The following is a 14288-nucleotide window of genomic DNA, read 5'->3' on the forward strand; positions in this document are numbered from 1 at the left end:
AGGAGTTTTGTAAACAGGCAGTTTTGGGCTTCTGTCATACAGAGAAAATAAGTCAGAATTTCAAACCTACAAAGAAGGTTCTGTGAATAGTATCCAAACAATGAAATTAACTTCTAGAAAAAATACAGATTGTATGGAAAAATATAAAGCAACAAACTCCTGTTGCTTAGCTCAAGGGGAGCATTTAAAGTGCCATATACTATATCCTGCTCTATAAATAATGAGAGACTATTTTTCTCATGTTGTCATCTCTGGTTTTTTAGCTAAAAGAACCAGGACTAATAAAAGAATGGGGATTTTTCCACGTGACAGGATTTATGAGAAAGGGAAAGTTAAACTCCTTCTTACCCCCTGCGATATGCTCCAGAGTCTGTGACTACAGCTTACCAAATGAACTAAGCCCATGTCGCTGACAGTGAACTACAAAGCTTACCAATTGCTTTTTTGGATGTAAGCATACAACACAGATATTTCAGCATTATTTTGAAAAGGGAAAATGAGGAGGGAATAGTTTTTATTGTTGAGTTTTAATAGCTTGGAGGCTCTAAGAATGGCTGCCAGTCTGGAAAAACTAATGCTCCTTAGAAATTTCAGAGAGGTACAGAAAAAAATTCAAATCCTGATGCTGCTGGTACAGTGATGTTGCTTTTTGTTGTTGCTTTGTTCGTGCCATTGTCAAACAAACAAAACAAACAAAAAAAAAGAAAAATAAAATCTAGGTATTTGGAACCCACCCGATCTGAAGAGGTGACTGGTGTGTTGCTCCTTGCAACAGTCAACAGCACCAGCAGCAAGTTCCTCTCCCTGGATGGGAAAGCCTCTTCTTCCTTATGCTGCTGTGTTTATATTGAACAGCAGATTCCATGTCTTGTTAGGGTTCAAAATATCATGAAGTCTCTGTCCTGCAAATACCACACTAACATGTTTTGGTCATGTATAAAACAGAACTTGTTTTTCAGTTTTAACTTATCTCTGTATTGAAGAGCTTTGTTTCTCACAACGGTACTTGCTTGACTCAGAGGTCCAGTTTTATCAAGTGTCTGTCTCCTCTCCTGCTTAAAGTCTGAAGTGGTCCATGTAAACAAAACAGAGCTGAAAACAGTCTCTCTTTCTCTTCACAGAGCTGTTTTTATCGATATGCAGGATTTCCTGACAGTGTAGTATTGGCTAAATGTAGAACAGGCAGAGGATGAGCTTCTGTGTTAAAAACCCAGTTGTCTAATGGTAGAAGGTCATCATTGGAGAAAAGCAGATACAAATACCTAGATATGAAGACAGAGAGGAAAAATGGTGGGCATTAAAGCAGAGCAACAGACAGGGAGGGGCAACACAGCAGCTTCAGGCACCACCAGTCAGCAGCTAAAGCTATAAACAAGGTACTTGCTTTCAGTCTTTGTATAGCACTTGCACAACCTTCACTATTATAATGATCTGAAGAGTAATTTTTATCATGATCAAGCCCTTCAATTAAACGTTGTTATAAAGACAGCATTTTAATCTTTCCAAGTAACTTTTGTTTTTCAAGACTCCTTTCAAAGCCTTGTAATGTAAAACAAACATCAAGACACCAAGCACAAGGATTCTGGGGACAGGGGAGCAGAGGAGAAGTTGGCAAAAATCTCTTCTTAATGGAGTAAACCCACTTGGAAATGACTAATCCTCTTTAGTCCAAATCAAAGATTTCAAGGAAGCACAAGAGAAACCACTAAGCAATGCCAGATATCTGACTTGTCATCACCATGCTGTAAGCTTGTTCAGCCTCTGGTGGGAGGAAATGGGCCAATATATTGCGCAGAAGGGATTAATAAATGTTGTATATTTAAAACAATGCAGAGCAAATGAAGCATGTAACAAAATTAAGGGCTTTGGATGTAGAATCATAGAATGGTTTGGACCGGAAGTCCAAAGATCATCAAGTTCCAACCCCCCTGCCATGGGCAGGGAAACCTTCCTCTAGCCCAGGTTGCTCAAAGCCTCATCCAGCCTGGCCTTGAACCCCTCCAGGGATGGGGCATCCACAGCTTCTCTGGGAAACCTGCTCCCGTGCCTCACCAACCTCATAGTAAAAAATTTATTCCTAATATCTGATCTAAATCTACCCTCTTTCAACTTAAAATCGTTATTCCTTGTCCTATCACTACACTCCCTGATAGTCCCTCCCCATCTCTCCTGTAGGCACCCTTTAAGTACTGGAAGGCTGCTATAAGGTCTCCTTGGAGCCTTCTTTTCTCCAGGCTGAACAACCCCAGCTCTCTCAGCCTGTTCTCGTATGGGAGGTGCTCCAGCCCTCTGACCATCTTTGTGTCTCTCCTCTGGACTCTCTCCAACAGGTCCATATCTTTCTTATGTCGGGGGCCCTAGAGCTGAACTCAGCACTCCAGGTGGGGTCTCATGAGAGCAGAGTAGAGGGGGAGAATCACCTCCCTCGTCCTGCTGGTCATGCTTCTTTTGATGCAGCCCAGGACACGGTTGGCTTTCTGGGCTTCAAGTGCACACTGCTGGGCCGTGTTAAACTTCAACACCTCCAAGTCCTTCTCTTCATGCCTCAACCCATGTGCAGGACCTTGCACCTGGCCTTGTTGAACATACATGGAAGAAGAGTATTTCTTGGATCTTTTTTCTTAATACACACTTTTGAATGTGCCTGTGCTATTCCTTATAGGAGATATTGGTGGTAGGGATCTTTGTCAGGTTTTCCAAACTCAATTGCTAAAATCTGAAAGGCATTTATCTTCTTCCAGAAAACCTCACTGTGCAAGTGCAAGCGCAATGTCATGGGTGTATGGGGCCTCTCGGCTCCTGCTACAGCCTGCTTTCCTGCCATCCAGAAAATGACAGGTCTTGCAGAATGACAAGAAAGAGGTGTCATTCCCATGAGTGGGCTCTGTCACACCCAGAATGTGCACACACATTGTTCTGCCTTCACTCTGCTGAGGCTGCTGTTACTTCCCTCTCTCTCAGACGCTAGTAGTGTGCATTTACTGCCTACAGTCATGTGTCACTGCCTGATCATTCTCCCATTGCCTTTATTTGCTGGTTGTATCCACTGCACAACCCAGTCAGCAAAGCTCTACTTTTTCATCACTTCCTTACCAATCAACTGTTTACAGATAAAAATTTCTTTCTTTCTCAACGTTTTTAATTTGTCTTTAAAGCGTCATGTCTTTCCTTTCCTCCTTAATCCTTCCTTCCTTTCTGCCTCTACCACTCTCCAATGTTCCATCTGACTCTAATTCACCTTCCTCATTTCATTAATGCTTTTCCTTTGAATAACTTAAGCAACCTATTTCTATGTCTTGCTCCTTCCAGCTAGCTTCTTGGAACTCATAATGCCCAAACACTCATAATTTGCTGAGTATCTGATGAACTGAAGGATCTGAGCAGCAACAATGCATGTTTGGGAGAGGTATAAAACTGAATTTGAGGGAAATGAAGATATAGAAGTTATCATCAATAGCAGAGAAGTTCACAGCAGGCATTTTGTAACACACATTTTATGACCCTCTTCTGAGGGACAGCTTCAGTTTTCTCATGGCATCACATCTAACCCTTCTGTCTTTATTTTCATAGCCATTTGAGCTATCCTGACCTGACTCCAGGTGATACCAGTGTCTGGTTTGGCTATGCTAATTGCCTCAACATCAAACATCTAATATCCAGCTCTCCAGTAAAACTTCATTTTGTCCCGCAAGCGGGTAATGACCCAAACCAAAAGCCAGTAAAAATTTCTGAGTTCTTTCCCAGAACTGCCTTCTTTTGCAATATTTGCACTATAGTACATCCAGTTACTGAGTGATGCATCAGTGAATTTTCATATCTCCTTGTGATTATTAAAGATGCAGACAGGATTCTGGCTTCAAAGGTCAGCCTTGTCACCACCAAAGTCCCTCAGGGGCAGATTTCATTCTCTGATTTGGCTTTTATAGGCAGATTGATCATATAAGATCAGCTCCTGTGGAGGTATTGTTTCTCTGACTGGACCTGTTCAAAACTTCTGCCTCTCTCTTTGGGAGTATAGCTTTTAGTCTCCAGAAAATGAACTTGAAGAAGTGAAAGAAAATTAATGAAGAGAACAGAGGAGGCAGCAGTGCCTGACTTTCTTTTTATAATTATAATATGGGGAATTATATAGAGGAGTCTGGTAAGGAGCCAGCAGAAAGACAGAAGAGCCAGGCTCTTCCCTTACATGTGATGAACTTGAGAGCCCCTCCTTGCCAGTGAAACATGTAGTGGTGCCTGAAGTAGGCACCAGTACTGCCACCTTCAGGACCTACTTTCTCCCTCCTGCATTTTGAGTTTCCAGTACCCAAAATCAATCTTCACATACATCAGCTGCAGCTAAAACCTGAAAATCTGATATTGTTGATACTGTAAACACTGCTGCTGTATAGGAACCCTTTTTATTCTGCAAAGCCTGCATGCCATGCTAGACTGCCAAATGGTTACAACTGTTTTTTCATCATATCACTGGGTTGTAAAGACAGAAAGAGCACCTTAATGAGTCTTCGCTACTGACAGGTTTGTGCAACAACATATGTATTATCCCTTCCATCACATGTTGGCAGAACCTGGCATGGATACATAAGCAGATGCAACAAGTAAGTCTCCTAATAGAAGCTCTCGCCTCATTCACACTGCCAGCAGTGGCTTCTGTCTCTGGATTTAACCAAATAAAACATTTTCCAAATGGTTATTAAGGAGGGAAAAAAAAAAAAGGATGTAGAGAATATAGCCAACCCAACACCTTTCTTCCAAAAGTAGACAATTCACGAGATTTCAGGGAGGTAACCAATACAGGAATCTTGGTAGACTTCAATGCCAGAGCTATATTACCAAATCTGCTGATGTAATTTGAGTATCAAGAAAACTGTCACACATTAGAAGACATTGCTTCATAGGCAAAACCCCAGAGCGATCACAGCCCTATGACAAAAGGGTGCCCTTGATAGCTGGCTCGTGTCAACGATGAAGATGAGTAGCTATGACATGCTAGCTCAGTTTTAAAAATGGATCTCTTAATAAAATCTCCATAACATATTCCTCTCTTTATACCAGTTTTTTTAATTGTATGTATCATTTCTGTAAGTTAGAGGTTATGGCATATTCTAGTATTGCATTTTTTTTGTTATTAATGAAAAAGAAGCATGGTGGAAGACCAATGACTTTGAGCATTTTACCCTGAACCTAATATGCAATAGAGTGCACTAGCTTCTGCAGGATGGACTACAGATGACCTACTGATTTGATTGAATTTAAAATATTTAAGTGTGTAAGAGATTATAAAATATGCCTGATATTCTTGCTTACAGCAGAAAGCATTCCAGAAAAATATGTTGTGGGATAAATATAGAAAAATCATCCAAGGGTGCAAAGGACTTCTGTTCCATGCATTTACTTCCTTCCACACAGAGGAGAAACAGGTTCTACAATATCAGAGCATGGCACATGCTTGTATAAAACATGTCAAGCCAGTGTACCTGAAAAATGTCTTTTGCAAAGGGAATTTCTTAAAAGGAGAGAACTCTTAAAAACTGAAGCTTCTTCAGCATAAGCTGCTTGTATGGGAAATTTTACTTGTATTTTCTGCTGGTAAAATGGGCTGATCTGAGACCCAAAAGCTTGTAAAAACAAAAGCTTGAACCATAAACCACCCTGAGAAGACAACAGATTATTTGTTGAGCCACTGTATTCTTCTAGAATTTAGATGCTAGCTTTTACAGGAAGATGCAAGAGTGAAGACAACTTACTTCAAAGTTTCAGCAAGGAAAAAGCTCTGCTGTACGTCATCATATGTAGGAGATGAGGAATAGACATCTTTGACACCAGAAAAGCCACCACTGACTCGGCAATACTTGTCAATTGCCTGCAAAGAGAAAGGGAAAAGAAAAAAAAAAAAAAGATAATTTAATTGCAGAGCAAGGTCTGGAAACATTAAAGGATCAGGCTTGATCCACAAAGGAGGTAGCTCTTTCCATACTGCATTATTCTGCTGTGAATCTCCTTGTCAGAGGATGCTGTGGATGTTAAAAGCTTACACTGACCAAAAAAAAGAAAAAAAGGGGACTGGACACATAAAGAAATAAAATCCCTCCAGGGCTACTAACGACACCACATTTGGTAAACTGCTAGATGCTAAGAAAGTATTCTGAGGAAGAATACTTTATTTCCTGGGTATTCACTGTTGACTTGTATTGACAGGACATGGACTTGGTAGACTTTTGCCCTGAGCTGGTACAACTCCTCATAGGTAACACTGAGTAGAACATCCATCAGTTAATCAACACAACATGTGCTGTGAGGTGCATAGGAAGATGAGAATCATCCCTGGATATTGCAACTGGAAGAGTCTGAAGAGTTGTAGGAACTCTCTGACTGGTAGATGGTCATAGGGACTCACTGAAAGTAGGAATAAAATTCTGTACTCATCTTTAGGGACTGTTGATTTCCTCTTATAAACTCTTCTAGCTGCTGCTTTCTCCCCACATTTCCATCTCCTATATGTGCTGTTCTCTGTTTCCCCTTTATATAGCTGAAACTCAAGTCAGCTTGTGTGCTGGACTGCAGAGGAGCTCTTTATCTTTAAAGTATGAAGTTTAAATCCATAAACATTCCATGCAGAAAGGGGCCAATGGATCCATGATTCACAAATCACCCAGATAGTCAGCTCCAACACAATACTGCAAAAAGCACAATGGAAGAGGAGGAGACTGGAAATAATGCATTAGTAGCTCAGAGCACCTCTTGCCTATGCTTTCATTATTCCACTCACATGCATGACCTTACAGCACACAAGGATATCAGCCATTAAAACCGGCCCCAAAGAAATGACTGAAATGACTCACAGGTTATTTGTGCTTCCCCACTGCTTTGGCAGTGCTTCCTCAGCAGATACCAATTATTTTAACAGATTCATGTAGGGACAGAAAAGGCATCTGACGAAGGAAAATGTTTGGCTCAGGATGTCTGTCCTTACCAACTACTGAACCTAGCTACCTGTAGTTCAGTAATCTATGATTCAGCCTGTTAGCCTGTATGAAGTTTCCCTCCACGTGGTGCTTTAGGCCCAGATTGTCATTAATTCTGATTTTTGCTAGTTACACTCAACAGAAGCTGAGGGGAGTCAAAGCAGGGGAGCAAATAAGTTTTGAATGATGTCCCTTTTTATGCAGAGAAAACAAATTTAATCAAAATTAACTCTTCAAGGTCCTTACCACAGCCTTTGTGACCTCTGGTGTGGCTCCAAAGCTTGAGCTTATGCCAAGAAAGGTACCACACCTTTACTGGCAAAAATCTAATTCTCTCTGTAATTCCTTATCTCAAGTGCTTTCTCCAAGTTCGGATGGAAATGCTCCCTTTTTTGTTGGGACTTGAGCCTACAGTGAGAAAGCGTCTGCATGAATTCTTTTCAGATCTGGTTACTGGTACAGGGCTACACTGAGACTATTAACATGTTAGGATTTGGGTTGACCAGGTTTTCTCTACAGTCTGAAGAGAAAGGTGTATGTGACACATCTAGCCCAACAGCATCACATGCATGACAATCTCTTTGCAGAACACAACATTGTTTCTGCTCTGGAGTGGGGCAAGATGGAGAAGGGGAAGCTCCAATGGTTACAATCCTGCCAAAATTTCTAGCTTGCAGAGCCTGACCTTGCAGGTGTTCCTCTGGTCAACAGTTCAGCAATCCTGACACTGTATGCCACAGCTTGGACAGGATAACATACTAGTGATTGTGGCAAAATGAAAAACATGGATCGAACAGTACCACTGTTAGGACTCCTTCCTCCTCCAGAATTCAGTGGCCACATGAGACAACCCAGTATGAGTTCCTACTAGGATGTGTTGTGGCAGATGCACACACAGGGATACTAAACAGTAGCACGGATATATTTAGTACCAGGGATATTTTACCTTTGCAAAGGGCTGTGGGTAAAGTCAAAACTTTACCACCCCTAGGCTCATCTGTAGTGGGCCTGGTTCTTCCCCCTTCCCCCTTCAAACCTAGTTTAAAGGCCTCTCGATGAGCCCTGCCAGCTTAGGAGCAAGAATCCTTTTCCCTCTTTGAGGCAGGTGAACTCCATCTGTCGCTAGCAGGCCTCGTGCCACGTAATCCTCCCTATGGTCAAAAACCCCAAAATTGCACCTCTGGCACCAGCCTCTGAGCCAGGTGTTGATCAGGTGTGTTCTCAGTGTCCTCTCAGTATCCATCCCTGCCACTGTGGGGATTGAGGAGAACACTACCTGTGCTCCTGATCCTCTCATCGATCGCCCCAGTGCCCTGAAGTCCCTTTTAATTGCTTTTGTAGTTCTCTCTGAAACCTCATGGCTTCCAACCTGCATGACCAACAGTGGGCAGTGATCAGAGGCCGTAACAGACCAGGGAGCTTCCTGGCGACATCTCTAACCCGGGCCCCAGGGAGGCAGCAGACTTCCCTGTGTAAAGGGTCTGGTCGACATGTTGGGCCCCTGTTCCCCTCAGGAGGGAATCGCCAATGACAATTACCTCTTTCTTAACAGAGGTAATTGCAATGCATGGGGCCGACTGTCTCAGCTGAGGCGACCCCCTGGATGGACCTTCATCTTCCTCTTTATTTTCCTGGCCCTCCAGTTCCAGAGCCCCATATCTATTGTGTAAGGGCAATAGGGAGGGAGAGGAAGGTCGGGAGGGAATTTGTCTGCCCCCCTGGGGAATTCCATTCCCCACCTTCTCTTAGGGCCCTTCCTTCAGCCTGCTGGCAAGAGGGGTGCTTCTTGGGGAGCCTCTGTCTCCTGCCTTTGCCTCAGGGATGGTAGGGTGTGGCTCCACCAATCTATCTCCTGCTCACGCTCCCTGATACTCCTCCATCTTGCCACCTCCTCCTGCAGCTCAGCCACCCATCCCTACCCCAGGAGGAAAGCCTAGGCACATCCCACAGACCAAGGTCTGTACGGTAGCCTGTACTATAATTACAGTAATATATACAAATATACCACTATACAAATGAGTGATGCACACCTCAGGTGCTCACCACCTGATGACCAAGGCTCAGCCTGTTCCCAGCTAACAATCCCAGAGCAGAGAGAGTCCCAAAACCCTAATCCCAGAAAAGAGATAAGAGCCCAAGTATCTGGGATATGAGAGCCAACTGAGAGAGTGAGACAACCCTGAGAAAGGGGTGACCCAGAAAGAGGGCCAACTTCCAGAGAGACCCTGATCTATATACTGGGCATGACGTGCATGACATGGAATATACTATTGGCTAATTTGGGTCTCAATCCTAAATCTAAGGTTCAATCCTAGGCTAGCAATTGGGGCTGCGCTCCCTCCTAGCTTCTCCTGCACCTGCAGTCCTTAAGGGTTTTGGTGGCAACTATAAACATCAGTATGTTCTCAGCACAAATCCAAAACATAGCCTCACACTAGCTACTCCATCCCAGCTGAAACCAGGACACGTGTAAAGACTCTTAGAATGAATCTGTGTTTCTGTCGATCATTACAAGCATTTCCAATGAGAAAGACTCAGAAGCATTGTCACACTTGGGAATTTGATTAAAACATATAACAACTAGATTTAAATCCAGAAGAGCAGTTATACAAAAAAAGCAACAACCTCTAAAATACCTTAGCAACAATTTTTAAGTTCTGCCTGATGTGCCATTAGTTGCTCACTTCCCTTTATAGTCTATTTCTAATCATGTAATTTTTCTTTATAATTAAGTAAATCTAAACTGACTGGCAAATTTTTTTCCTTCCACTCAGACAACTAAGAAAAGAAACAGCCATTATACCAACCCACATACATGTACATACGTGCTCTCTAGTCTACAAACCATCTGAGAACAGTTGTCTTACCACTTGTGTTTAATAGCTGACCAGAAGAAACTATAAGAATAGATTTGTCTTTTAATCTAAATTGAGTGCTAATACATGCTTAACAAAGTTATTTATAATACACTTTCATTTCCCAGGATAAATTACCTCTCCTGGGGGCTGCAGACTACTGGTAACAGTAGGAGTCATGATCAGTGTGTTCTATTTCCATGCCTAAAACTCATCAGCTGTACAATGCTGAACACATCTCTCATCTGTGCATCTGTTTCAGAAGTTGCAAACCAGGAATAACTGTGCGCAACCCCATATGTACCCTGGTTTAAAAGAACTTGTGAAAATCAATTGCTGTTTGAAGTGTTCCAGTACCACAGGATGCAAGTGGCTACAAAAGGAAAATACATAGAATTAATTTACTGAGAGATAATGAATACAGTTACCTGTGTTGCCTCCCAGCCCCACTGCCTGTACTTGGGATCATGGGTGAATCTCCACATATACCAGTAGGTCTCAATCACCTCTGGTCTGAGGATGTAATACTTCTCATTTTGCCGCACTGCCACCGCCTCTACGCCACCATCAAATTTGAATGCTTCTGGACCCAGCTTTAATGCTGCAGAGGAAAAAAAGAAAGAAAGAAAAAAAAAATTCCTTACCAATCTTTGCAGGAAAGGTGGCTAGGAGACCTCTATATCCCCAAGCATGTGAGAACAGGAGAAACTAGTTGGCCTTTAAGCAGCCTCATAAATATTTCCTGGTTTTGAGGCCTATAATTTTTGTTATGAATAATTTAGCCAGTTTCTGTGAGAAAACTACCTTTCTTGACAGGAGTACAGGAATCCTCCTGAAAACTAATGAAATGCTAAGAATACAAATACATTAACACGTTCAATTGTAGGATAAAACTAAAGTGACCGACATCAGCTCTTGACAAGCAAAAGGGGAAAAAAAAAAAAAAGGGTCAGCAGAGGTTTTGATGCCATTTGATCCCACCCAGCACAGCAGGAAAAGATCCACACCTGAAAATAAATCTCTGAACTAAGAGATTCACTATTTCAGCCTTCAAAGGAAGCTGTAATGGCCTTGTGCCAGCATCTGGAAAACTATTCATATAAGAAGGAGGTACCTGTAGAAAAACTGTCTATAATATGAAGATGCAATTACATATTTTTTATTATACAGTTACACATTATTCTTCAAATTTGACATAAATAATGCACTCTTATCTACAGCTGCACCCCACCTTTTGCTTTGGCAGAGAATTTTTAAGGCACTGAACTCTGAAGCTGCACTCGAGCTTTAAAAATTATCAAAGCAATTAATCATGTAATTCCTATGGGCTAGAGGTTTAAATTAACCATGGTCTCATGAGTCTGAAAGGGGAACCTTAGAATACTATGATGAAAATTATGAGCACCTCCCAGTGAGTGCCCCAGCAGAAAATCTCAAAAAAAAAAAAAAAAGTTCTTTAATCTTTTTGTTTCAAGGAAGTACAGCTCTGGATGCCAACAGAAAAAAAGCACCACTCTCTGCTTCAGCCACACGCATGGTAAGGAATACTCCACCAAGAAATGTTTATGGTACTTTTTTCAAAATGGACCATATTACCTGTTTCAAAAAATTTACAAATTTTACTGCAAAATCAATGAGCTTAGATACAGAGTTCTACCCATCCAAAATTAAGAAGATAAGAATAGCCATACTGGATCAGCTGGAAGTTCTGTCTGGTCCAGTATCATGTCTCCAACAATGGCCAAAATCAGACAAAGATGGGGACAAGGAAGAACAGGCCAAATATATGAGATAGCTTTTTCCAGCTTCTCTACCAGTCTCCAATTTTTTTGAGCTCAAGGCTTCTCCCAGACTAGACATACACTTTTATCTTGTTAGTAGGTCTCAATAGCTTTATTTCCCAAGTACTTACCCTGGTTTTTCCTTAAACCAGAGTAAGCCTTAAGCATCCAAAACAACCTCTGCTAAGGAGTTTCACATCTCTAATACTTGTTTTGTTCTTTTCCATTTTCAGATGGGATTCCTGATTCCTCCTGATTCTTTCCAGTCCCCCAGTGATTTTGCAAGTCTGTTGTATCCTACCTAAAATGTCCCTTTTCCACACTGAAGAACACTATCTGAATTCAGTTATTCTTTGAATGGAAACTGTTCCATACCTTTAGCTTTCCTTCTAGCTTTTCTCTGCAACTCTTTCAATTCTACTGTGTCCGTTGTGAAATGACTAGCCTGAATACAGCACTAAAAGTGTGGACAAGATTAATACAGTGACATAATGACACTTTCATTTTGCTCTTTCTGACTTTGTTTTTCCTGGCTGCTACTGAGCTGACATTTTCATAATCTCAAGAGCAATTTCCTGAGTTGTAATGGTCAGTTAAGAACTCATAATTTTATATGTGAGGTTAAGAATAATTTTTTTCATAGGAGCCTTACTTTAAACTACACTGAATTTAGTTCAGTAATTTATTAGGCAATTACTCAACCTCATAAGGTCCTTGTGCAATTTTTCAGTTTTATTTCATCCTTGCTATCTTGAACAGCTTTTTTTTTTTTTTTTTATTATCAACACACTTACCTTACTGTTCCTGCCCATTTTCTGATCATTTATATAGGATATATACACATATTAAAATATTACATGTAAATATACTATACATGTGTATAAATATATATCAAATATATCAGAGTACCACTTGTCCATTGCAAGAGATGACTATTTACCTCTACTCTATTTGTTATACTCCATTTTTTTTTCCCCCATGCAGGTACTTGCTGCTTATGCTGTAGCTACTTGATATCCTTAAAGGGTCTTAGTAAAAAACTTTTGAAAAAGCCTTTGGAAATCAGGTAAACCATGTCAGCTCTATCAGTCTTATTCATGAAAGAAGCTGGATTTCAGGCAGTTCTGGTGATGCATCACCTACAGAAACTGTGACACCTTCTCTTGCTTTGTAGTCTGCTGATCCATTCAAACTGTAATGATTTACTCATATCTACTTCTAACGTTATTAGGCACTCCAAGAAATTATACCACCCAGAGGACAGCTGATCTCTGCAGATTTTGACAATCTCACTGAATTTTTATCTGAAACCAAGCATGTAAAATTAATCACAGCACTTCTACTACTGGCTGACTAAAGTAAAGAAGCTACTATGAACACAGTACTTTTCAGGGGAGAATTCTTCTAAGCAAAGAACCATCTAAGGCCATTTTACAATGATAGGTCACATTTTAATCCAGCTATGTTAGTATTAATGGGGCTCATAGGCTATATTTCTAGTCAGGAAGAACAGATCAGAAACAATTTCACACCATAGTGCAAAACTGCAAAGCCGAACGAGTACCATTTTAGAAGAGATTTTAACTGATTTAAAGTTGACTTCAATGAGAACTGTATTTAGTACTGCTGAAAATAAGGGCAAATCCTCAGACTCCTAGATACATATTTATATTTCTAATTTTAGAAATAATTTTGAAAACATGGCTTAATTTTCTGTGTGTTCCTTTAAGACTAGCAGCAAATTTCCTGGAGGTAAGAAAAGATTCATAATTATAATACTACTTTCTAGGTTCTAACTCACATAAACTTGGAGGAAGACACCCTTCAAGACACTTTTGTTTGAGACTTTCTGAACCATTCCATCAACATACCTTGTTATTTTACACCTATGAAAAAGAGTAATTATTCCTATCATCTTTGCCTGTTTAGCTGCTTACAGAGTCTTGGGAGAGAAATAGCATCTACTCATACCCTTACAATGCCTCTGCTGAACTCTTGGTCATCTGGTTTATTCTGTGTTGGAATTGTCACAACAGCTAACGGTTTATCCAGATACTGAGGACAGTTCTTGTCAGAAACTTTAAAGACATGCAAAAAAATTCATTCTGAAATAATCTGTCTGTAATCAGTCAATACTGTACATAATATCAGCTAATGTGTGGGAAAATTCTTATGCATAAAGGACAGTATATTTTACTAAAAATACTCTGTGCTATAAATCAGCAAATACTGCCATCTATGTGGATAATTTTGTTTATTAATCTAACCTTGACAATACCTATGAAAGGTAATTATTCTGATTCATTTGTTAGTGGTCTTTCTGTTCTTTCAGTTTCATTGGACATCTTTTTTCGTTACCACTTATGGATTTCGCATTACCAGTTACTTTATGCCTTTGCTGTGTTTCTCAGTGGTGCATGTTAAGCATGTAAAACAAAGAACTAATCCCCAGCAACAGGAATACTTCAAGATGTGCAGTCCACACACAAGCTTAAACGTTGAAAAACCTTGCACTATGAGCACATGAAGCTGTATTCTTTTAGCCTTTCCAGTGCCCACTGACAGCGTAATGACTCCTTGTGCTGTGCCAGTACATGGGCATACAGATCAGAGCATGCCTTCTATCTCTGGTTCTCTGAATCTTCTCTTCAAATCAAAAGCACACTGGTCTACAGAAAAATCTTGAA

At 40.7% G+C, this 14288-nt stretch overlaps 1 protein-coding gene across 1 annotated transcript; it reads right to left on the reverse strand.

Moving 5' to 3' along the window:
• Nucleotides 1-596: 596 nt before the first annotated feature.
• LOC104466817 (mannosyl-oligosaccharide 1,2-alpha-mannosidase IB-like) lies at nucleotides 597-13679 on the reverse strand (the record flags this gene model as incomplete). The annotated part of the gene is made up of 5 exons (XM_010080365.1): nucleotides 597-1262; nucleotides 5748-5863; nucleotides 10249-10421; nucleotides 11977-12058; nucleotides 13573-13679. Coding segments are annotated over 5 exons (611 nt in total), but the record flags the coding sequence as incomplete, so codon positions are not given.
• Nucleotides 13680-14288: the final 609 nt, after the last annotated feature.

This window comes from Pterocles gutturalis, unplaced genomic scaffold, assembly GCF_000699245.1.
Source record: "Pterocles gutturalis isolate BGI_N339 unplaced genomic scaffold, ASM69924v1 scaffold13629, whole genome shotgun sequence".
NCBI lineage: Eukaryota > Metazoa > Chordata > Aves > Pterocliformes > Pteroclidae > Pterocles > Pterocles gutturalis.